General features: G+C 45.7%; 1 protein-coding gene across 4 annotated transcripts in view; it reads right to left on the reverse strand.

The window, feature by feature from the left end:
- The window catches only part of USP47 (ubiquitin specific peptidase 47), a 1403284-nt gene that overhangs the window by 165548 nt on the left and 1214005 nt on the right, over nt 1-23731 (reverse strand). For all 4 annotated transcript variants that reach the window (XM_078680933.1, XM_078680934.1, XM_078680932.1 and 1 more), the window contains one exon: nt 6189-6307. In XM_078680933.1, the coding sequence (XP_078537059.1) occupies nt 6189-6307 (119 nt within the window). The remainder of the gene's footprint in view (nt 1-6188; nt 6308-23731) is intronic.

Below are 23731 nucleotides of genomic sequence, written 5' to 3' on the forward strand. Positions count from 1 at the left end.
ATCCAGCTCTTTAATTAGGTTGACAGGGTGATTAACAAAATAATACAAATAAAAATTAATTAAAAGTAGGTCTAAATGGCCACGAATTTCGAGGCACAGTATTTGGCAGCATGATGAACCCCATAGCGTTTTCCACTTTCAAGAGCCTGTTTTGTAAGGAAACCAAACTCCCCGGGCCCGCTTGGCTAGACCAGAAGTAGATGGTACAACTGGTACACACATAGATTAATACCCATTGATAAAAACGTTCTTCTGGGACCAAGTTTCTTGACAACAGACCATATCAATAGCCTTGATGGTATGCAACCAATCTGGATTACTCACTTTAGTGCAGTCTTATCAACTGACGTCCCAAAAAAAAACAGGGAGTTTGGATCATACCACAACTCCAAATGCATTTAGATAAAGTATTTTAAAAAAGTCTATTTTTTCTGTACGTCCATCAAATGCATGTTTAAGAATAATATCCTCCTAGAAAACATAACTGTTCTAGTGTAAACAGATCCACTGGTAGCACTAAACTCTGGCCCCTCTCACCTATTCAGAATGCAAGAAAAGTCACAAGAAAACACTCATGACTCAGCCTGTTATAGGCCAATTTCACTATTGGACTCCGCAGCCAAAATTATGGGGAAAGTTGTCCTTGCCCGCCTAACGGATTGGTTAGATCAAAATAGTATTATTTCAGATCTCCAATATGGCTTCAGGCAGGGAAAAGGTACCTTGGGTCAATGTCTTAATCTTCACTTAGTAATTGGAAAGTACACGGTCGCAGAGCATGGGGATCTTCATCTGGCCTTTATGGACCTAACCTCAGCTTTCGATCATGTCAATCGATCAAAGCTATGGGCGACCCTGCATAGTATTGGTTTAGATGTAGATTGGATTTCCTTCCTGTCGGCCATTAATGAGAACTCCACAGCCGCAGTGTGTTACAATAAAGATGGTAGCCTCACAGATTCCTGGGCCGTCAAAAGAGGGGTGAGACGGGGTGCATTTTAGCACCCCTGTTGTTTACACTCTACATTAACAAATTAGGGACCGCCTTGACTTCCAGTTGTAAAGACATCCCAAGAGCCGGCACAAAAATGATTCCTGCATTGCTCTACTCAGACGATGCGGTTTTGGTGGCAAGGACTTCGAGAGGGCTGCAAACCCCATTAGACTGTTTAATTGATTTTATGGACTCTCTGGATTTGGTTACGAATTTTAAAAAGTCACATTCTATGTCCATTGGCTCAGGTAGAGCAAGGAAGACCAAATTCTATTGTAAGAACATGGAATTAACTAAGGTCCCAGCTTTCCCTTACTTAGGTGTTCTCTTCAATGATAGACGCTCGTGGGTTACGCAGCGCGTACACAAAAGGTATTCCTTAGCTTGAGCATCGGGAGCTATTGTAGAATTCGCAAAAAGAATTGGCTCCAAACCACTCATGAAAATTTACAACGCCAAGTGTCTCCCAATGGTGACCTACGGGAGTGACATATGGGGATATATAGAGACGGGTGAAATCCAGGTGGTCGAAAACAGCTTCTTTCGTAGACTGCTGTCGGTCCCGGCCTCTACCCCTGTTTTTAATATTCATGAGTGTTAGAACTGGGGGTCTCTAGTTGGCAGAGGTAGGTACCACTGTCCAAATAGGGACCCTTGCTTCTAGTCAGGGTAAGGAGGATACACTATTTAGATAACCTCTGCTCACCCCCTTGGTAGCTTGGAACGAGCAGTCAAGGCTTATCAAAGTCAATGTGTAAAGTATTTGTACCAACACTCACAGTAACATAGTGAAAACACAACAAACTGACTTCACAACAGTTTAGAAAAATAAAGGTATTTAATCTCAACTACACAAGACCAAAACGACAAAAATCCAACATACACAGTTCACGAATATGGTTTCAAAAGTGTTCTTAAGGTTGCGATAAAATAATCCACAGTTGCGTGAAAAGTTCACAGTTGTGTCACGTTTAGCCAACAGTACCTTTAAATGCGTCAAAGCTCCAAAACTGAAACTGATGCGGTGAAAAACAAGCGATGCGTCACCCCTGAGACCCTGGGGAGGCGATGCGACAGCCCTGCTGGATGTAGCGGGCGTGGTGCGGTGACACCGGTCTGTATGGGGAGGGATGCGATACCTTGTATGGATTCCGGTGCGGAGGTTCCGTAGTGAAAAAGCTTGCAAAGGCACGAAGCGATGATCTTTGGGGCTGCAATGATCTCCGGGGCGACGGTGCGCGGACCAGCGGTGATCTTCCTCTTGCAGCTCCTCGATGCGATGGCTCTGCGACGACACTCGTAGCGATGTGATGCGGTCCGCAAGCAAGCAGTGCTACGATCTCACCCAGCGAATACAGGCTCTGCAACGACACTCGCAGCGATGGTAATCTTCCCGCACCGGTCTGGTGTGTCCCGCAAATGAAGGATGCGACGACGCTGCGACGATCTCGGCCTTCGTAGCGGCAGGAATTTCCTCGCACTGACGGGGATGCGCTCCGCAAGCGAGCGATGCGACAAAACTTGCAGAAAGTCTCTAAAAGCTTGGAAAAAATGTAGTCTGCCCTAGTGGGCTGCAGTCTTGAATCCAATAGAACCACCGGAACAATGTTTTTAAATTCTACCCAAGTGGGCAAAATTTAAAAACATTGTTCCGGTGGTTCTATTGGATTCAAGACTGCAGCCCACTAGGGCAGACTACATTTTTTCCATCATGAACTGAGGCGCCAACAATACCGGCATGATCATATAATGCAGTGTATATATAATTTTGGCTAGCTATTATTCATCTATGATTGAACAATCACTATGGACTTACTTAGTTTACAGCATATTGCCATACCAACATACAACCAATGGCGCGTTAGGTTGATGGATAGCCAGTGAGGAGTCTGTTTTCGCATATGTCCTATCGCGCTGTATATTGACATTGCAATTGAGGAACATATCGCTGTTTGGATCAATGTAACAAGTTTGCACTAATATCATGGTCATTATGGTTTTCATATAGGCTTTATTTTGACAAATGTATATAATAATATGAAATTACGTTACGCTGTCATATTATATGAATATTTTTGTATTGCGCGTTTAACGTTACACTAAATGTATTGTAAGACTAAGATTATCAGTCTAGCGCTAATAATTGACTGTTGCCGTTATGTATAAACCATTCAAAGATGTCCTCCACTTCTCCATGTTAGAATCTATGCACTAGAGTGTGGTATGTATATAAAAAAATGGCCGTGACTACCACGAGATGAGCGTGATCAAGCCGTAATGGCGAAACGCGTCGTGATTTTTTCATCTGCCAAATAAATCTTGGAATATCTGAACTTTGGCTGTCCTGTTATCTTCAGAATCGTTTGAAGTATCTTGGTAAAAATTACGAGCTTGCTGGTAGCTGTAACAGGACCGCCTGTGACAGCCTGACCCCTTCACCAGCAGTAGTGGAACGTGTGTATATATATATATATATATATATATATATATATATATATATATATTGATTACCAGTCCAACTCCACACCACTCACGGAAGGCACTGACACCGTGAATTTCAACTCAAGAAAAATAGTTTATTCCATCATGCTGCAAAAAGACGCGTTTCGGCGGAAGCCTCCGCCTTGCTCACTTCATCTGCAAAAAGTGACGCTGACATGTTTTATACATTCCAACACATTTCAACAACACTATGGTGTGACTGGCTGTTCGTCACCATAGTAACCATGAGCCATGACAGTAACAGGAATGGACATAGAAGAGTTAAAGGCACTCCTCGAGTGCACATCACTTTAGCCAATTCTAACAATGTGGAACTCTTCTTCCATTATTCTTTAGGGTGATATCACGTTGTTACATTGTATCAGCAACCTTGTAGAAAAATCTAAACAGAGTTATAAGTAAACCGATGTTTACAATTATGACTCATTGCAGAAACGGCATTATCGTGCTTGTGTTCAACCGTGGGTAAATTATTATCAGGCTAGTAACCATTCACAATTGTATTTCATTGGAGATAATGCACAAAGTTCTATTGCAATCGCAATTAAGAATAATATGCAAATGAATGCAGCGATTAACATACATCCTGATTCATTATTAATGGAATTAGGGCTGTGTGTGAGTGCGAGCCACTTGGTTATATAGAGCGCTCACAACGCTAGTTCCTATGTGCCAGGAAAGTTACATAGCACTGGATTTATAGATAACACTTAATTACATTGAGTCATTGCAAGTTAAAGGAACTAGACTTTAATCGCATTGGTTGAGCCCACTTACAAACGATCCTCATCTCCAAGTGGAGTAAGGTAGTTGTCATTTAAGTTTAGACAGTGTAGGCTCAGATGCCTCATTGTGAACCCAATTGGATGCCTATTTGCATTCTTAGCTTGTCTTCATTGTATCTCTCTGTGCATCTAGAGGGTATAATCTGTCACGTCTCGTAAAGTGATATTGTGTTGGGTAACGTGTGCATTGAAAGAAATTTAAGCTAAACGAAAGTATTTACATAAGTGAAGTTGCAGATGTATTTAAGGAGTGGGTCTCAGTTAAGGAAAAGGGCTGCGCTGGACTATAAGTGTTCCGTTAACGCTTCATCCGTATTTAATCCATTCGGGATCTTAAAATCTAGCAAGATAATATACCTGGATTCCAGGCGTCTTAGGGCCAACCTGCGGTTACCCCCTCTGGGGTTCTTTGGGACACTGTCGATTACAAAATAGGAGAGATGTTTTATGTTGCCTTCATGTAACTTATTTATGTGTCTGGCCACTGGGTACGTTTGATCATCATTGTTTATGGCTCGTAAATGCTGTAGGATTCTGACGTGGGCCTGATGAATGGTGCTTCCTACATAGCGCTTCCCACAACTGCAAACAAGTACATAGACAGCATACTCTGTCTTACAGGAGTATCCGCCTCTGATCATGTAGGGTTTGTTTCTAAAAGGTACTGTCACCTCTTTAGTATTGATGCCTTGTTTACACGCTTTACATTTAGCGCACTTTTTGAAACCTTTCTGTGTCGATGGCCATGCAACATTTTTTACCACCGCCGGTGCATTAAAAACCAATTGGCTTCGCATCGACTTCGCCTTCCTGAATGTAATTGAAGGTGTGTTACCATTTAATTGTCCTATTATAGGGTCATTGCGTATTAGTGGCCAGTGTTTTTGCAAGATTCTCCTAACATGGTTGTGATATGTGTTGTATCCCGTTATTCTAGGAATGTTAGCAGTGGACTTCGATTGACTGTCTTTATTTGCCTCTTTAGTTGCAAATAAAAGATCTTTCCTGTTCTTGTTTTTACATTTCTCTTCTGCCTTAGCCAAAGTAGATGTTGTGTACCCTCTTTTGCCAAGCCTCTCAAAAAGATTGGCTTTCGCCATGTCCGCACCTGCTAATGTGCTGCAATTGCGGGTCATACGCAGACATTCCGCGTAGGGGATCCACTCCTTAAGTTTGACCGGGTGAAAGCTATGTGCATGTAGCACTGCATTTCCCGCCGTTGGTTTCCTGTATGTCCTGGTTTGTATCTTGTTCTGCTCTACATATAGTTCTAAATCTAGGAATTGGATGGTCTCTGTGCTCGTGGAACATGTGAACTTCAAATTCAGCGCATTGTCATTTATTTCTGTGGCGAATGCTTCAGCGCTCTCAACTGACCCTTTCCATAAGATGAAAATATCATCTATATAACGTTTATAGAGTATAACGTGTTCTTTCATGTTGGTTACCTGCGTGGTTGCCAGTACTTGCTCCTCCCACCAACCCATATGCAAATTAGCATAACTTGGGGAGAAGCAAGTACCCATAGCCGAACCTTATAGCTGTTTATAATGCAGTTTGTCAAAAAGGAATGTATTGTTATTCAAACACCACTCCACCATTTGTAATAACATCAAAGAGTGTTGGTACAGTGAAATCGGTCTCTTGTTGAGGTAATATTGTAAAGCTTTCAAACCATCAGTATGTCGAATACTTGTATATAAAGACTGCACATCCAAAGTTATAAATACATATTCCTCATTCCAGTCAAAATCGTACAATTTTCTAAGGAAATCCCCACTGTCTTGTACATAGGCCGGTAAGTATATATATGAAGATTTATTTAGACACTGAAATCTGACTGCATACAGTTTCAATATGGAACAATTATTCTATTTATTTTAAATGGAGTATCACATGCTCCCTACCTTCAAGGACCTCTAGGAAGACTTCTAGGTTGCCAGAGAGGCTAATTTCATCTTCATATACATGATAGTCCAAAAATATAGTTCCAGGATTCTTCCAGGTTTTTTTGCGAAGGCGAAACCTACAGGTTTTTAAATGCAATTTAATTCCATTAGTATGATCTGTGATAGATAACAAATATTTCAAAAGCAGTACATAAATCAGATAACATACAATCAGGAAAATGATCAAAACCTAGTTTAAGAGGCCACTTTTTTGTCAATTATCAAGAGACACATTTGGTATTGATTTAGCAGGAGCATTAAAATGTGATTCGAGAAACTGTTGAGTCAAGTTAATACAAAACGATCACAAAAGCATCACAGATTAAAACATACTTTTAAGAAGAGGCTAGAAAAAAAAAGTTTTTAGTGGTATCTAATGTAGATAGCAGTAATGAAAGTAATATGTGGCAGTGCCTTTACTCAAATCATTCACATAACCACTGCAGCACAGTAATAATAAATATAACTGCACAAAGGCGTACATGGTTTGGGATAAAACTGCAAGGGAAAGAACAAGTTACTTACCTTCAGTAACGATATATCTGTAAGAGAAATAGATTAGTTATAGATTCTATACCTTAGAACTACCCCCAGGTGTCAGACTAGATCTTGAGAATTTTTCTGTAGCAGTACCCCTGCATGTTGGTAGGTAGTGTTGGTCGACTCCACATGCGTTGTCAGCGTTGGGGTCGCAGCGGTGTCGACTTAAATGCCGTCCGTGCACGCTGATGTCCGCTCTGACATGACTTTCCACGCCAGAAGCGCAGAGCCATGCAAGACACTGACCACTGGTGCACAAAACTAGGGCCCTGAAAGGGAGCCCCCTACTCTAGAAGTTAGTTCACAGAACAGGGAGAATGGGTGGGGGGGGGGTAAGGAATCTATAACTAATATATGTCTCTTACATATTTATCGTTACCGAAGGTGACATGTTCATCTGAAAGATGCCCACATGGCTGCCTGGCAGATGTCAATGAGCGGGACTCCATGTCCCAAAGCAGTAGTGGCAGCCGTCGCCCTGGTAGAATGGGAGCACAGTCTTATTGGAGGTTCCTTTTTCTCCAAAGAATAGCAGATTTTGATGCATAGGACTACCCATTGAGAGATGGTACGTTTGTGCACGGCCAGACCTTTCTTAGCGCCCACATAACCCACGAAGAGTTGATCGTTCACCCGGAAATCTTTCGTGCGGTCAAGGTAGAAGGACAGCGCATGTTTTGAGTCCAGACGGTGGAGTTTCTCCTCCTGTTTGGAAGGGTGGGAAGGCGGAAAGACAGTGGGAAATGCGATGGTCTGACCTTTGTGGAAAGAGGTAACCACTTTGGGCAGAAAAAGAGGGCTTAGTGCGAAGGACTACCTTGTCCGTATGAACTGCAAGGAGGCTTAGAGGAAAGAGCCTGAAGCTCATTCACACTGCGAGCAGATGTGATGGCAAGCAGGAAAGCGGTCGTCAAGGTAAGAAGAAGAAGTGGACAATTATTTAGTGGCTGGAAGGGAGCACACTTAAGGTAAGAAAGAACAAGATTCAAGTCCCACTGAGCCATTGCTAAAGGAGGAGGAAAGAGATGAGTAATGCCCTTTAGAAATCTATTTACAATTTGAGACTTGAAAAGAGAAGGCTGATCCGGAAGGCACAGAAAAATCGAGATGGCTGAAAGGTAGCCTTTAGGAGTGCCCAGAGCACAGCCCTGCTGGGCCAAAGATAGAATGAAGAGGAGAACCTCTGAAAGAGGGGCAGAGAGGAGATACACCGCCTTTGATGTGCACCATACCCCAAATGTGTCCCATCTACAGGCAAATACCATTTTAGTGGAGGGACACCTGGCTGCCACGATGACATTACAGACTTCAGGAGGAAGGTCGAAAGCTGTCAACTGTCGCTGCTCAATCTCCACTCAAGGAGGTAGAGGCTGGGCAGGTTTGGGTGGAGGACTGTCCCCTGCTTCTGTGGCAGAATATCCTCCCGGAGAGGCTGTCTGATTGGATGATCGATGGCCATGCTCAAGAGCTCGGAACCAGACTCATCATGCCCAGTCCGGAGCCACAATAATGACATGGGCCCGGTTGCACTTTATCTTCTTCTCTACTCTGGGCAGAAGTGGTACAGGCTGAAAGGCGTACAGGAGGACCAATTCCACTTGCGACAAAAAGTGTTGCCAAGAGAGTGCTGCCTTGGAAACTGCAATACGCAGAATTGCTGCCATTTCGTGTTCTCTTCGGTCGCGAACAGATCTAATCAAGGCTCTCCCCACTCCCGAAAGAGACCTTGCACCACCTCAGAGTGAAGACACCATTAATGATCTATCATGCACTAACGGCTGAGGTCATCCGCCTTGGCATTCAGGGAACCTGCCAGGTTTTGAACCACCAGAGATATACCCTGATGTTCCAGCCATGTCCAAAGGCAAAAAGCCTCTTGACATGGGGCCCACTACGCCACCCAGTCCTGTTGTTTCAGTACCACAGGGCAGAGGTGTTGCCTGTGAACACCAGCACTACTCTTCCTTTGACAGAAGGAAGGAATGCCTTCAGTGCAAGACGGATCGCCTGGAGCTCCAAAAGGTTGATATGGAAACTTGACTCCGCCGGAGACCAGAGACCCCTTATCTCGGCCTCTCCCAGTTGACTGCCCCATTCCAAGAGTGACGCATCCGTCACCACTGTGAATTCTGGTTGAGGAAGGGAGAGGGATCTTCCGCTGGCCCAATCCTGGTTTGTGAGCCACCACTGCAATTGACGTGCAGTCCCCTCCGAGATCTGGACTTCAGAAAGATTTCCCTGATGCTGCACCCACTGGAACTTCAGGTCCCGCTGACGAGCCCGCATATGCCACCTGGCAATGATCCACCAGCAGGATGCAGGAAGCCATGAGGCCCAGCAGCCTCAGGGTCATGGTCACCGAAATGGGGGATAGAGGCTGAAACATCAGTATCATAACCCGAATATCCCGGATTTGCTGCACAGGAGGATAAGACTGACACTGCGCTGTATCCAGAACTGCTCCGATGAAAAGGAGCTTATGATAGCGAGTCAGGTGTGACTGTGGCACATTGATAGTGAACCCCAGCGAGTGCAGGAGGTCCACCACAGTCTAGAAGTGAGAGACGACTGCTTGGGGAGAGCCCGCCTTCAACAACCAGTCGTTGAGATAGGGGAAGACTGGAACCCCTGATCTGCGCAGATAAGCTGTAACCACCACCATAACTTTCGCGAACACCACAGGGGAGCTGGTAAGGCCAAAGGGGAGCACGGTAAACGGAAAATGTTCGTAGCCCACCGTGAACAGTAGGTAACGCCTGTAGGCAGGCAGGACGGGGAAATGGAAGTAGAAGTCTGCAAGTCCAACGCTACAATCCAGTCTCGGGTTCGAGGGTAGACAGGACCTGAGCCAAAGTGAGCATCTTGAATTTCTCCTTCAGGATGAAGCAGTTGAGGGCCCTGAGGTCCAAGATAGGACGTAGACCTTTGTCCTTCTTGGGTACCAGAAAGTAGTGGGAGTAGCAACCATGACTGACTTTGGGCACAGGAACCCTTCCGATAGCTCCCTTGGCCAAGAGAGCAGCAACTTCCTGGTGGAGATGGGCCAAGTGATCCTCCGACATGCGATGGAGGGATGGTGGCAGGGAGGGAGGGGTAGTCTTGAAGAGGAGGGAATAGCCCCTTCGGACTATCTGCAAAACCCACCTGTCTGACGTGATTTTTTGCCATTGGGGAGGTGATGGCGGATCCTGCAGCCCACTGGCAACTGGTGGTTGTGGAAGGTCGGACTAGGAGGGTTTGAAGGCTGCTGCATGGGAGTTATGGGTGGACTGGCCCGCCCGCTAGACCCCAGACGCTAGTCGCTGGGTCCCACGTCCTGCGTGGGACCCACAAGGCAAAACACTTCCAAGAGGTGGTAGAGCTCCAAAGTTGGTATCAAAGCACAATGTAGGGAAGGACTGCAGGATGGGAAAAAATGGAAACTGGAGTAAGGTCTGAAGTGGAAGATGGGCCACGAAGATAAATTCTAGAGCTAGAACTGCTGCAAGGATGGTAGATGTCTAGAAAACCCTCCCTTAAATAGACCTTAACCAGTAAAAGGAAACAGAATCATAAAAAAACCCTCCATAACAGTTTGGTATAACATAGGAGTAAAAATGGTGTCTGCCATCTTGTATTGGGCTGTTAGATATCCCTTCAGAATCCCCAGGGAGGAACTCTGGGAAGAAGGCCAGCTGTCTGCTCCCCAAGATCCAGGACAGCCCCCACCAAGGCCCGCACCGGTGGACCAACTGCAAGGTAAGGGAGAAGCTGGCCCACCCCTTGCACTGCAGAAAGGCAGAGCATCTCCCTAGTCTGAGGTAATCGGGAAGGGTGAGATCGGTGCAACATCTTGAGTAACGGTATAGCAAGGTAATATCTGATACAACAGGATTCAGGAGTCATCAGTGCAGGCCATGGCAGACATCAGTGATGCAATAAACTGTTAATCCCAGGGTTCGAGCGTGGCACCGCCAGATGGTGGATCCAAAGGGCAACTGAGGTTTGAGTGACGAGTGGTGACGTGATAGTAGTACCCCAAGGCCAAGTGATGGTGCACAGAGGAATCATCAGGGAGAGAGGAGAGGCTGATTCAACCGCTATGAAAGCCCACAGAACTAGATCAACTGCCAGCAGCTCATCATGGAAGTTATGAAGATGGCAGGCCCCATGATTCATTGGGCCCAGAGTAAATGACAGAGTGGTGGTAGTAATACGATATCCACTCTGCAGAAAGGTAGGTAGTGGGAGTGTCTAGTTAGCTGGGACCTTAGAGAGCTCTGCAGCCTTGAGTGAAGCAAGGCAGCAGTGCAGATGTTCTTCATGACCTGCACAGGCTGACAGGAACACTATCTTTGCCTCTGATGGCCCTAAACTGGCCAAGAGAACAATATTTAGAGACATACAGCTAGATTCATGAAGCCAATTTGCGATCGCAATAGCTGCGATTTAGCAATTGCGATCGCAATTTGAATAAAAGGAATTCATGATAGTGAAATTACCAAAAAAGCGAATTCGCTAAAGAAAAATTGCGGGTTCGCAAATAAATTCACAGATTCCTGGAAGAAGGCCATTTGCGAATCTGAAATTGCGAGAAACCATGGATTCTGCAAATTCATTTGCGAACTCGCAAAATAATCGCAATCGCTATTCATGGAAAATCGCTAAATGCGAAAAACCCGAAAATCGCTATTTGCGACGCGCAATTTAAGGAGAACCCAAACCAGGTGGTAACCAGTGAGGAAAAAAAAGATATATTCAAAAAAACGTTAAACTACCAACAGGTGCAGGCCTGACCAAACGCACTTAAGGACATGCAGCTGGAGCATGAGGACTCTCACAATGCCAGGATTCTACATGGTGGTCAGGCGGCGAAGGCTACAGGGAGCAGCACGGAACAGACGTAGGATACAGGAGTGGATATTCCGCCAGCAGGTCACCCTTCTGGGCCAAACCAGGGAGCAAATTTACGCTAAGTACCGCCTGAATGGGGCAATGATCATCAAGCTGATCCGGGACCTAGACCCCCTGATGCAGCACCCAACAAGGAGGACCAATGCCGTGCCCACACATGTCAAGGTATTGTGCAGCCTGCACCGTCTGGCCTCCGGAAGCTTCCAGGGGATAGTCGCTGTTGCAGGGAGGATATCCCAGCCCACCATGACCCGCTGCCTAAGGAGTTTCCTGGATGCAATGCTGACCCGGCTACACCACTACATCTTATTCCCCACCAGCCAACAGGACTTGAATGACACCAAGCTACAATTTTACAACATAGCACAATTTCCACATATAATAGGATGCATTGACTGTACCCACATCCACATCTGCCCACCAGCACAAACGGAATACATGTATCGCAACCGCAAGTCCTACCACTCCCTCAATATCCAGATGGTGTGCAATGCTAAGACAATCATCACGAACATAGTGGCACAGTACCCGGGGAGCACACATGACTCCTTCATATTCCAATTGAAAGGAAGGGATGGGCCCTTAGGGGACGGAGGGTAGGTAGGGCCACAATAATAATGTAAAACAAGGGGATTGTACCTATGCCTCCGGGATGTATTACTAAATCACTCAGTAAGACAATAGATAAAGCTAAATGAATTAGTTTTATCAAGACAATTTATTTTGTCAGTATCTTTAGAATCAGTTTTTTAAATGATTATTTTTAGGCAAGAGAATCAACATTATCAACTCAACCTCTAGCGACTGAATTTTCACAAAAGTCTAATGTACAAATAAGATACAAAAAACATTGAATTAATCATCAATAGACCTTAACAAAAAAGGACTAATGTACATGCGACATACAAAGAACATTAAATCAACATATATCATTTCATTCCAATTATCAAAAAACAGTTAATCATGGACAGAAAGAATTTGCCAATATTAAATATGCATTCAGTTTCTACAATGTGGTGCACTATTTCTTTTTAGAACCACATGAGTCAAAGTTTAAACATTCCTTTTAAACTTAAATATTCATATTAAATGTATTGACAAGAATTTTATGCGAACTAGTGCCGTAGCTGACGCGTTTCGAGTCCTGTTATGAAAATCACAGGGCTCTCATCAGGGCAGCATTAAATGGATTCCACGGGGAACTGATTGAGGGCTTGAGTGCGACCTTTTATTAATAGTAGTGTGGCCGCCACTGTGTGTCTCACACTTAAATGAAAGCCTCAAGGATGGTCTCTTGTCAAGGCATTGTTTATTGTTCCAAGGTGACAAGTCTTCTCTATTCAGAAGCCAAACAGTCCACCGCAACCTTGCGTGAGGTACTGTGCTTAAAGTTGGTTATTTTATAATAACGAAGCCTTCGTGCTCATTTAATGAGAGAAAACAGAAAGATTAGAAGACATAATTCCTACTCACAGCGCCACACGCTCGATTGCGGTGGGCTGTTCAGCCTTCAGAGTTATTATAAAATAACCAACTTTAAGCACAGTACCTCACGCAAGGTTGCGGTGGACTGTTTGGCTTCTGAATAGAGAAGACTTGTCACCTTGGAACAATGAACAATGCCTTGACAAGAGACCATCCTTGAGGCTTTCATTTAAGTGTGAGACACACAGTGGCGGCCACACTACTATTAATAAAAGGTCGCACTCAAGCCCTCAATCAGTTCCCCGTGGAATCCATTTAATGCTGCCCTGATGAGAGCCCTGTGATTTTCATAACAGGACTCGAAACGCGTCGGCTACGGCACTAGTTCGCATAAAATTCTTGCCAATACATTTAATATGAATGTTTAAGTTTAAAAGGAATGTTTAAACTTTGACTCATGTGGTTCTAAAAAGAAATAGTGCACCACATTGTAGAAACTGAATGCATATTTAATATTGGCAAATTCTTTCTGTCCATGATTAACTGTTTTTTGATAATTGGAATGAAATGATATATGTTGATTTAATGTTCTTTGTATGTCGCATGTACATTAGTCCTTTTTTGTTAAGGTCTATTGATGATTAATTCAATGTTTTTAGTATGTTATTTGTACATTAGTCTTTTGTGAAAATTCAGTCGCTAGAGGTTGAGTTGATAATGTTGATTCTCTTGCCTAAAAATAATCATTTAAAAAACTGATTCTAAAGATACTGACAAAATAATTTGTCTTGATAAAACTAATTCATTTAGCTTTATCTATTGTCTTACTGAGTGATTTAGTAATACATCCCGGAGGCATAGGTACAATCCTCTTGTTTTACATCCTTCATATTCCGGCACAGCGGCATTCATACCCGACTGGCCAGGGGAGACTTTGGGGAAGGACACCTACTAGGTAAGTACACATGACCCACAATAGTACACTGTGATAATGTAGCTGCGCAGAACAGGCACTCACCCTCTGCTCCTATCATACAGGTGACAGTGGCTACGCTCTCCGTGAGTACCTCCTCACCCCATACCTCAACCCTGCAACACCACAGCAACGGCATTACAATGCTGCCTACATACGCACAACAAATTGCATTGAGAGGACATTTGGCCTTTTGAAGAGCAGATTCCGCATACTGCACAAGACTGGTGGGGCCCTCAAATACGAGCCAGAGGTCTGCTGCCGCATCGTGGCCGTGTGTGAAATCCTCCACAACATTGCTACCAAGCGCAGGATACCTGTAGACATCTCTGGCAGTGAGTCGGAAGGGGGCAACCGAGCACCTGCACATGTGCGTCACGCAGGCGGGGAGAATCCTGCAGAAGGACACAGGCGCCGTAACCAAATCTGCATGAACTATTTCTAGTGCCCCACACCCATTACTTCACTCATGCATGACAATAGTAATAATGACATGAGTCAGATTAAGTTAGACAGAATCTTTGTTATTGTTACAGCACAAAGTGGGGATTCCCCAAACTGTTACATGATTCACATATTTCGTCATATGTCCCGTGTTCTTGTTCTTGAGAAGGGCATGCTTGTAGCAGCAGCATGGCCCCTCATGGTAATGTTCAATTGTTCAGTGCCGCCTCCGGGCAGATGCTCCCAACCTCCTTTCCACATCCTCCTCCTGATTCGGCCGTGAGGCATCAGAGGGCCTGCTGCTGCGGCGGGGTGCTACCACCGTTGGCACGGACTGGCTACTATGGCTGGAAGTAGCCTCACTAGTGTTGTCACCCCCCGTCCCCCCCCCCCCCCCCCCCCGGACATGGCCAGTTGCCTGCATGCCCTGTACTGCTGTTGTCACCTGCTCCAGAGCTCTCGCGACGTCCTGACAGCACTGGACCATTTGGACCTGCATGGCCAAGGAGCGTCGCGAGAGCTGGGAGGTCGCGTTGCCAATAATGTAATTGGACAACGTGTATGCTGACAGGCGGGTCGGCAGCTGGCGATGTCTGCGCCGGTAGAGGTTCCGCTGGCTGTACATGGCCTGGGTGTTGGCCTCCATAGCAACTGTCATCCCCTCCATGCGGTCAGACATCTGACCAACATTCCTGGCGGTCTTGTTTAGTTGGAGGTGTAGAGCCGCTAGATGACGGGCTTGTGTTTGATGGACATGGAGCATACGGCGCTCAATAGAGAGCCCACCTGGCCGCACGTTTGCTCCCTTGCCAGCGCGGGATGTGTTATTGCGCTGCTCCCTCAGCAGTCCGCTTGACTGGCTCCTCACAGCCGCAGGGCGGCGGGTTTGTCGGCGTGCTGCTGCTGGTGTCGTCAGCACCACTGGTGGTTGAGTGACGCGCTGTGGTACTACTGAGATGGCACTGTCCACAGGGGCAGGTGGTGGAATGACCATTGGTGCGGCAGCTTGCCCTGATGATCCTGGCTGTGGGGATAGATGTAAGTCTCCCTCAGTGTCCTCTGTGAAATCCTCAATTTGCAGGGCATCGCTGTCTGAACTGGGGACTTCTGCGCCACCTGTGATGTAAAGTGGACGTTGATTAGTGACATGTTTCCTCCACATTTAATCTTCCTACATGCATGCAGGCTACCATTCCCTGACTCACTGTTGGATAGACTCTCACTAAACAGGTATGGCTTTATGGGGCTAGATGGTAATTGTGGTCAGACTACATCTCCCATAATGCAATAGCGCTTTTGTGGTGTGCTTTGGCTGCATGACTGGGGTTTGAAATGGGATGATCTGGATTCATGGACATTGTTAGGGGACAGGGGGCCGCAGTCGCATGGCACTTACCTTGTTTATCTTGGGTGGGTCGGGAGGAGTCCAGCTGGATCACCCCCACGCATGCCTGCGGATTAATGGTGTCCTCTACTCGGTCCTCGAGTGGTGTGTTTGGTGGGACAGTGGGATCCCCTCCACCTGTCGCAACACTCTCCCCCAGCCTCTCTGCAATCTTCTCCTTTACATTAACCCACGAGCCTTTCATATTGGAATTTGAACTGCATGTCGCTTTGATTTCCCCTCGGGTGCATTTCCCCACTGGACCAGCATCTTCTTAAAACTGGACCCCCTGACCCCGGGTCGCCGCCCCAGGTGCATAACCCACTGATCTAGCTTCCCAGGAGCTGAGCCTGTGACCCGCGGCCGCACCCGGATCTCCGCCGCAGGAGCCCAGACCCCCTGAAGATGCTGCCGGGCTCCATACAGATCTCCGGGGAGAGCCTGTCCAGCGCCGAGGTGAAGGACGTGGTGGACAGCCTGCGGGAGAACTCGGTGCGCCTGCTCTCACTGCAGGGCTGCCGCCTCTCCGACCGGGACTTCGGGCGCTTCTGCCGGGGCCTGGCCGAGTCTGACTCCCTGGCCCAGCTCAACCTCAACCTGGGGGTGGTGGGCAGCCTGGAGCGGGTGCGGCTGCTGGCCGAGGGCCTGCAGACAAACCGCTCGGTGCAGTCCCTCTTGTGAGTATGAGTGACTCTGATTACCACTACAACAGATGTGTATGTTTCTATAGCGCCTAGTGCCGCCTGCTGCATTCATGATAGCAGTCTCGTAGGTATGTGCAGACAACAGCTCGGTGCAGTCTCTCTTGTGAGTATGACTCTCTGATTACAATTACAACAGATGTGTATGTATCTATAGCGCTAATGTCACCAGCTGCATGCATTATAACAGGTTCGTAGTATGTGAAGACCAACAGCTCGGTGCAGTCCCTCTTGTGAGTATAAATCACTCTCTGATTACCACTACAACAGATGTGTGTGTATAGCGCCTAGTGGCGCCAGCTGCATTCATTATAGGAGGTCCGTAGTATGTGCAGACAACCACTCGTGCAGTCTCTCTTGTAAGTATGACTCTGATTACCACTACCACAGATGTGAGTAGTGCACACTTTTCCAACAGGCAAACACACCAACAGCCTTCAGTGCACGCTTCCAGACACACACACCATCAGCCTTCAGTGCACACTTTCGCGGGGCACAAACACCACCAGCGATCAATGCACGCTTCCACCACACACACACACACACACACACAGCACCAGACGTCAGTGCACACTTTCACCAGGCACACACACACACCACCAACCGTCAGTGCACACTTTCCCCAGGCACACCCCATCAGCCGTCAGTGCACGCTTTCACCAGGCACACACACCACCAGTCGTCAGAACACGCTTCCGCCAGGCACACCCGCCACCAGCTGGCAGTGCACACTTCCACCAGGCACACACACCACCAGCCATCAGTGCACATTTTCTACAGGCACACACACCACCAGCCATCAGTGCACGCATCAATTGTTAACACATCCACAATTAACTATTGTAGCAATCGCAGTATGGCGCACTTTACTTTTAAACATGTCAGTGCACGCTTTTCCACCATGCACACACACCACCAGCCATCAGTGCACACTTTCAACAGCCACAAACACCATAAGTCATCAGTGCACGCTTTCACCGGGCACAAACACCACCAGCCGTCAGTGCACGCTTTCACCGGGGACAAACACCACCAGCCGCCAGTGCACCCTTTCACCAGGCACACACCACCAGCTGTCAGTGCTCATTTTCACCAGGCACAGACACCATAAGTTGTTAGTGGACGCGTTCACCGGGCACAAACACCACCAGCCAATACAGAGTTTGCAAAAAAATTCATGCAACACATTGTCATATACAATGCCAATAACTCAAACTTTTTTTAGGAAGATAATAAAGCAAACAACAAGTTACACAAAGGGTAAAATATTCTGCTCACTAATACATATTTTTATTAAACACGCATTTTCTCACCAACCAAACTGTGGCAAATCTGTGCTAATCAATACCTGTGCGTCAATTGGTCTGACTTGGGCTCATTAAATGATGATTATCTTCATTATTTACGAAGTTAAAATGGTCACCTAACACCATATTGACTCATTTCATCTGCAGTTTTGTAGAATTATGCAATAGGTACGATATTCGGATCTGCACTTCTATCACCAAGGTGACCACCAATATGATCAGAATTTAGAAAATCATTCCTTTAAGGCTACCTGAAACAACCAAACTGAGATGGAGCAATATGCCTGGAAAATGAATGTGGGTTGTTTTCTGAAGTTAGGAGTAATAATATAACTGCCCGGAGTTTAAAAGTGCAACATCAAATTGGATCTACTGCAAATAACTGAATAAATGCCTCATGTTCATTTTCCTAAAATTCATGCAAACGGAGAGTCTCTGTAACAGATAATGCAGAGCTATAGAAAGCAAAACACTGAAAAGAGTGAGCTATTGTTGTAACTAAGAAAGTAGTGAAAATGTGAAGTGCTTAATATTGGAAAAGTACCAATACCTAAACACCAATAAAGCTAATGTTTCCACCCAGGATGCAACCTTACCCTAACAAGGCGCCATTTGGCAGCAGCTCCTTACATTTCTTCCACTCACCCAGCAGGGGTATGCTAAGAGGAACCGAGAAAGCTTAACAATGGATGATCAACAGTAGAAACCATTACTGCAAACATCGGAAATCTTATTGCAAATGACACTAACTTAGAAGGGGAGGAAAAAGGGTGGTGAGGAATATTCTAGAAGACTTATTCAACAGAAATATTATTACTGAAGGTAAGTGACCTCTTCTTATGAGGGGTACTTATTTCCTCAGATTGCCTCACCTTATAAATGAGCCCCAACGCAATGTACCCTTACTATGAGCGACTAAGCAGGGTTGCTATGCCAAGGTATGCAATGAAGACTGTTTGGCTGTCCCTGGTGAGCATGGTACAAGCTGCAGTGGACCTTGTAGAGTGCATACCAATGCAGACTGGAGGATCTTTGTTGGCTAAGGCCTAGTAGTTCCTGATAAAAAGGGCCCCGCAATGTGAAATAGAATTCAAGGCTACCATTTGCGCTTTTGGTTTATTTAGATTTTTTAGCATAAACCTACAACTGGGTGGCTTTGCCTTGTATGGTCAATGTGGTAGTAGGACACAACATACCTAGGAAGTAGTCTGTGAAACCACTCTGTTTCCTCGCTAGGATGGGAATGAGGAAAGAAGGATGGAAGTGTTGCACACTTGCACATCTGGTCTGCAGACAAAACTATTTTCAGAAACAATGGACACGTACAGAGAACCATGCTGTCTAGTTAAAAAACAGTAAATGATGGCCGGATGACAATTCTCGGCAACTTGCCAGTCCTATGGGCTGAAGTAATCATTGTGAAACAAACTGATCTGTCCTCCACAAATTAACCGCATCTAATCACGCCTAAGTGGAGCCCTCATATGGGAAACCCTAATAAGAGGACGGAGTCCCATCACTCATCAAGGTGACACGCTTCATCCTAGGATCTCCTCCCGGCTGTAACCCCTATTGCAGCCGACGGCAACAACACCCTTACTGTGAGGGAGGAGCAAGGGATGTTTTAAGGATCTCCTAGGATTTGCTAAAATCTAGAAGGTGATGAGCTGAGGTGTACTACTAGGTGATGTGCGCAGTGCTATGAAAAGAGTGAAAAAAGTTAATTAAACTACACCACGCTCCTTGAACTGAAACAAGTGGTTCGATAGGTTGTATCTGTACCCTTTTTTCAGTTACATCCATGTTTGTATTATTTTTGTTGTCACGTATAAACGCAGTAGCTTACACTTTTTAGCACTGCGCCCATCACCTAGTAGTATACCTCAGCTCATCGCCTTCAGGATTTTAGTATATCCTAGGAGATCCTTAAAACATCCCCCTTGCTCCTCCCTCACAGTGAGGGGATTGTAGCCCTTGGCTGTACTAGGGGTTACAGCCGGGAGAAGATCCCAGATGATGAAGCATGTCACCTTGGTGAGTGATGGGACTCCGTCCCCTTATTAGGGTTTCCCATATGAGGGCTCCACTTGGGCGTGATTTGATACTGTTGATTGGTGGAGGATGCCGTTGGGCACCAAGTAACACTCCAGACCTTCAGGCAGTTGAATTTGTTTCACAGTCTTCTGGGAAAAGTGTCTGTGCAGGTCTTTAAACTTTCCTGTAGACCCTCCCATTCCCGGTTTTGTATTCTCTGAAGTAATCACCAGAGATACAGTATGAAGGGTTAGCAGGCAAATAGGCCAACTGTGCATCAGTTCACATGATGATGCTACCAGAAGGTCAACACTAAATATAAGCACCACTGCAGAAAAATAAAGGGAGCGTCAGGAAAGAAGACATTTTAAGAATCTTCCCTTCAGAGGTAACCTAAACAAGGAAGGCTGGTCAGGGAGACACAAGTGCAAAGCACAGATTATCAGTAAGTGAGCAGCGAAGTGGTTTAAGCCCGTGGACTTGCATCAAGAATCCAGTAACCCATATAGTCTGACTTTATAGAAGGTTTTAGAGCAGCTAAGATGACATCCGCTATCTCTAGTGGCAAGCAGAAGGCATATAAATGACACTGCTCATCGACAGATTAGCATGCCAAATCATCCACATTTATTCCGAGGCGATACCTATCAGTTGAGGATGAAATTCTTGAACCTCCTGCAGGAACACACAGAACAGTCCAGTTGAAACATAAGTGTCCTACAAGGGACCACATGGTGGGAAGTGTGGAGCACAAAACAGAGAACCCTTCTTGCTCAGAGCTGTAGCAAAAAAGGTTCATGTAAATAAATTTCAGTAGGAAAAAGATCATGTTCGTCATTTGAGGGGTGGAGAATTCTTCATTTGAGGGGTGGAGCTCCCAATTGTGATCCTCCACAGACAGGCATCTCAAGGCATTAGTCTTCATTGTCAGTGTACCCAACAAATGGGCCACCACTGAAAAAACTCCTTATTGAAGAGCTTTCCACCTAAAGTGTGTGGTCTCCCAAAACAAGCAGAGGACCGATGATCCAACTGTGAGGTTCAAGAGACAAATCTACAATGAAGATGGGGGAGGACAACACAGAAAATCTCAGTGCTTGTGATAATTTCCACTGATGCTGAAGCTACTGTCTCCCCAGGCAGCAAGGAAGGGATCTCATTGACCATCTGGAGTACAGCACCAGGGAGAAGCACAACGCCCAATATGTGAAGATCTTCGGAACTAAGGAATGGTTTCAGACCTAAAAACTTCAGAATAATTCAATGAGTACCCAAGATTTTTCTGAGGCAGAGAAAAAATAATGTTAAAGTGAGTAGGATCTCTTAGAGGTGTTATATTCAGAGGATCAGTATGGCTGGGTTAAAAACACAAAAGAATATGAATGACAAATTCATCAATAGAATTAAAACCTAACATGACATAAAACATAAAATTTGACAGTAGCCTGTGTGCAACATAAGACATGCAGAGACCAATTTCTCTTTCGATAATCACTTAGGGGCACTTAGTGATAAACTGGACTGTTTTGAACAGCCCAAAAGAACAAATAACCTTTAAAAAATGGAAATTGACATATGTCATTACTGCAAACAGAACGCATAGGTTTAAGATCATCTTCAAGCTAACTGGAAAGATCTAACAGCCTAAAAATATGTATAGGTTGCAAAGCAAGATTACAAAAAATTATAGCTTAACGCCAGATTACTGACTAGATAGAAATAGTTTGATTAACCCCTCCTATGATCATGACGGAACAGCTACGTCATGAGCCCCGGTGGTAACCCCATGGGCAGCCCATCTACATCCCCCTAACAGTGATGGCAGTGGAAGAGTTTCCGCTGCCACACCGACCCTGCGCAACCAACCCCCCCCACCCCCCACCCCCGGCAATTCTATGACGTCAGCACACACAGGGTGTGCTGACGTCATCAGAAGCAGCCTGACCCGCTGCAAGCCATTTGCTTCCAAGTGTCTGGTGAAGCAGGTAGGTGTTTCCTGCTCCTGGAGAGAGGGGCGGGGTGTTTTTACAGGGATCGAGGCATCGGGGTGGAGTAAAGAGTTTTTCCTCTCCCCTAATGTCTGTTTGCAGGGTATTCCTGCTGTACAATTGAGCATGAGGTTTTTTGGGTGTGAAATGGAAGCGACCCCTTGAGTTGCTTCCAAGGGAGGTAAATTGTATGTCCCTGGGGACAAATCGGGCCTTCTATTTTGCCTTGCAGAAAAGCCCACTAGGCAGCAAGCATTTTTTTTTTTACAGATGCAAGTGACCCCTTGGGCAAGGGTCGCGTTCAAATGAAGCAACTTTTTCCCTGCTTATTTCTGCCCTCCCCCACTTACCCACTCCTCACTCACCCCCCGGACAGATCAGCCCTTTTTTGGCCTTTTAAAATCCCACTAGCAGCGGGGATTTATTTTCTTTGCAAATGGAAGTGACCTCTTGGGCAAGGGTCGCTTCCAAAGGAGGTTGATTTTTTGGTGGGCATTTCCTGCCCCCTCTGGGGACAGATCGTCCAGTTTTTTGGCCTTTTTGTCACCGGGGTGGGGGGGATTGTGGTAGGGGGTGGTGGGGCATAAAACCCTACTAGACCCAAGGATATTGATTAAAAGTGCATGGGAGCAAACCCTTGGGCAAGGATCACACTCCCTCCCTCCCCCCCCATTTTTTTAATTACTGCTGTTGTTTTGGCCACCCACCAAGGGAGCAGATCAGCCCCTCTTGAAAGCCCATGTGCCCCGGGGGTAGGGGGGGGTGGAACCCAGGAGAACGAGGGAATGTTTGTTAATGGAAGCACCTCCTTGGGCAAGGGTAGTTTCCAAATGGGGGCATTTTGTATCAGCCATTTTTTGCCCCCCAGATTGGTCTGATTTTGATCACCTGAGCAAGGATCGCCCCTTAGTTTTTCATGATACTTGTGAGCCCTATCTGAAGGTTCATCTGGAAGATTGGCCATTTGGGTAGTGACATAGCATGTTATAATGTTGATTGTTTTATTTCTTGTGAATTGGAATGTTTTATTTCACCTTTTTATTCTAGTTCAAGGCTTTTGCTCCTTTGACTGAAGTTTCAGGAGGTGGTTTCGTCACTGGTGGTTCTGTAAGTTTGTGTAGTTGCATGTGTTCGGTAAGAAAACGTTTTTTGGACTATTTACTCTGAATGAGTTTCACTTCCCTGCATCAATGTGTTTTGATAATTGGTGTAATAATAGCAGTATGTTTAGCTTCTGTTTTATTGTGTGAAAATATTTTTGCCTTTGTGCTCAATCTGTATTTGTTCTCTTGTGAGTGATTTGTTTTTTTTTTCTTTCTAGTGGGATCTCGTTGGTTTTTGCTGCGTCCCTGCAGAGTAGGTGCTGGTGAGTGTAGCTGTTTGTGGCAAGTGAGTTGTATAGTTTTTGAGTATATAGAGCTTTGTGATAAAGCCACACTGTGTTTATTACTTATTTTGCACAGTGTTGGTTGTTGTGGACTTGTTTGTAAGGAGTATGGCTAGCCGCAGGATTACTGTTCTGCAGGTTGTTGGTATGCTTTTTGAGTTTTCCTCAGACCATGGTTCAGAGACTAACTCTGCATCTGAGGCAGAGGACGGAGTGAAAGATTCGGGCACTGAATTTTCTGTCACAGAGGAATCATCGGACGATGAAGCCACTCATGTGCAGGAAGAGGCATCGGGACTGTAGACTGGGTTGCAAGGCTACCCGTTGGAAGAGCTGACCACTGGGTTGCTCCAGGTATGGTGCAGCTGGCATTGCCGGACTTTTCCGTTGTCCCAGGGTGTAGAGTGGATACTAAAAACGTTTTA

Source organism: Lissotriton helveticus, chromosome 3_1 (assembly GCF_964261635.1).
Source record: "Lissotriton helveticus chromosome 3_1, aLisHel1.1, whole genome shotgun sequence".
In the NCBI taxonomy this organism is placed as follows: Eukaryota; Metazoa; Chordata; class Amphibia; order Caudata; family Salamandridae; genus Lissotriton; species Lissotriton helveticus.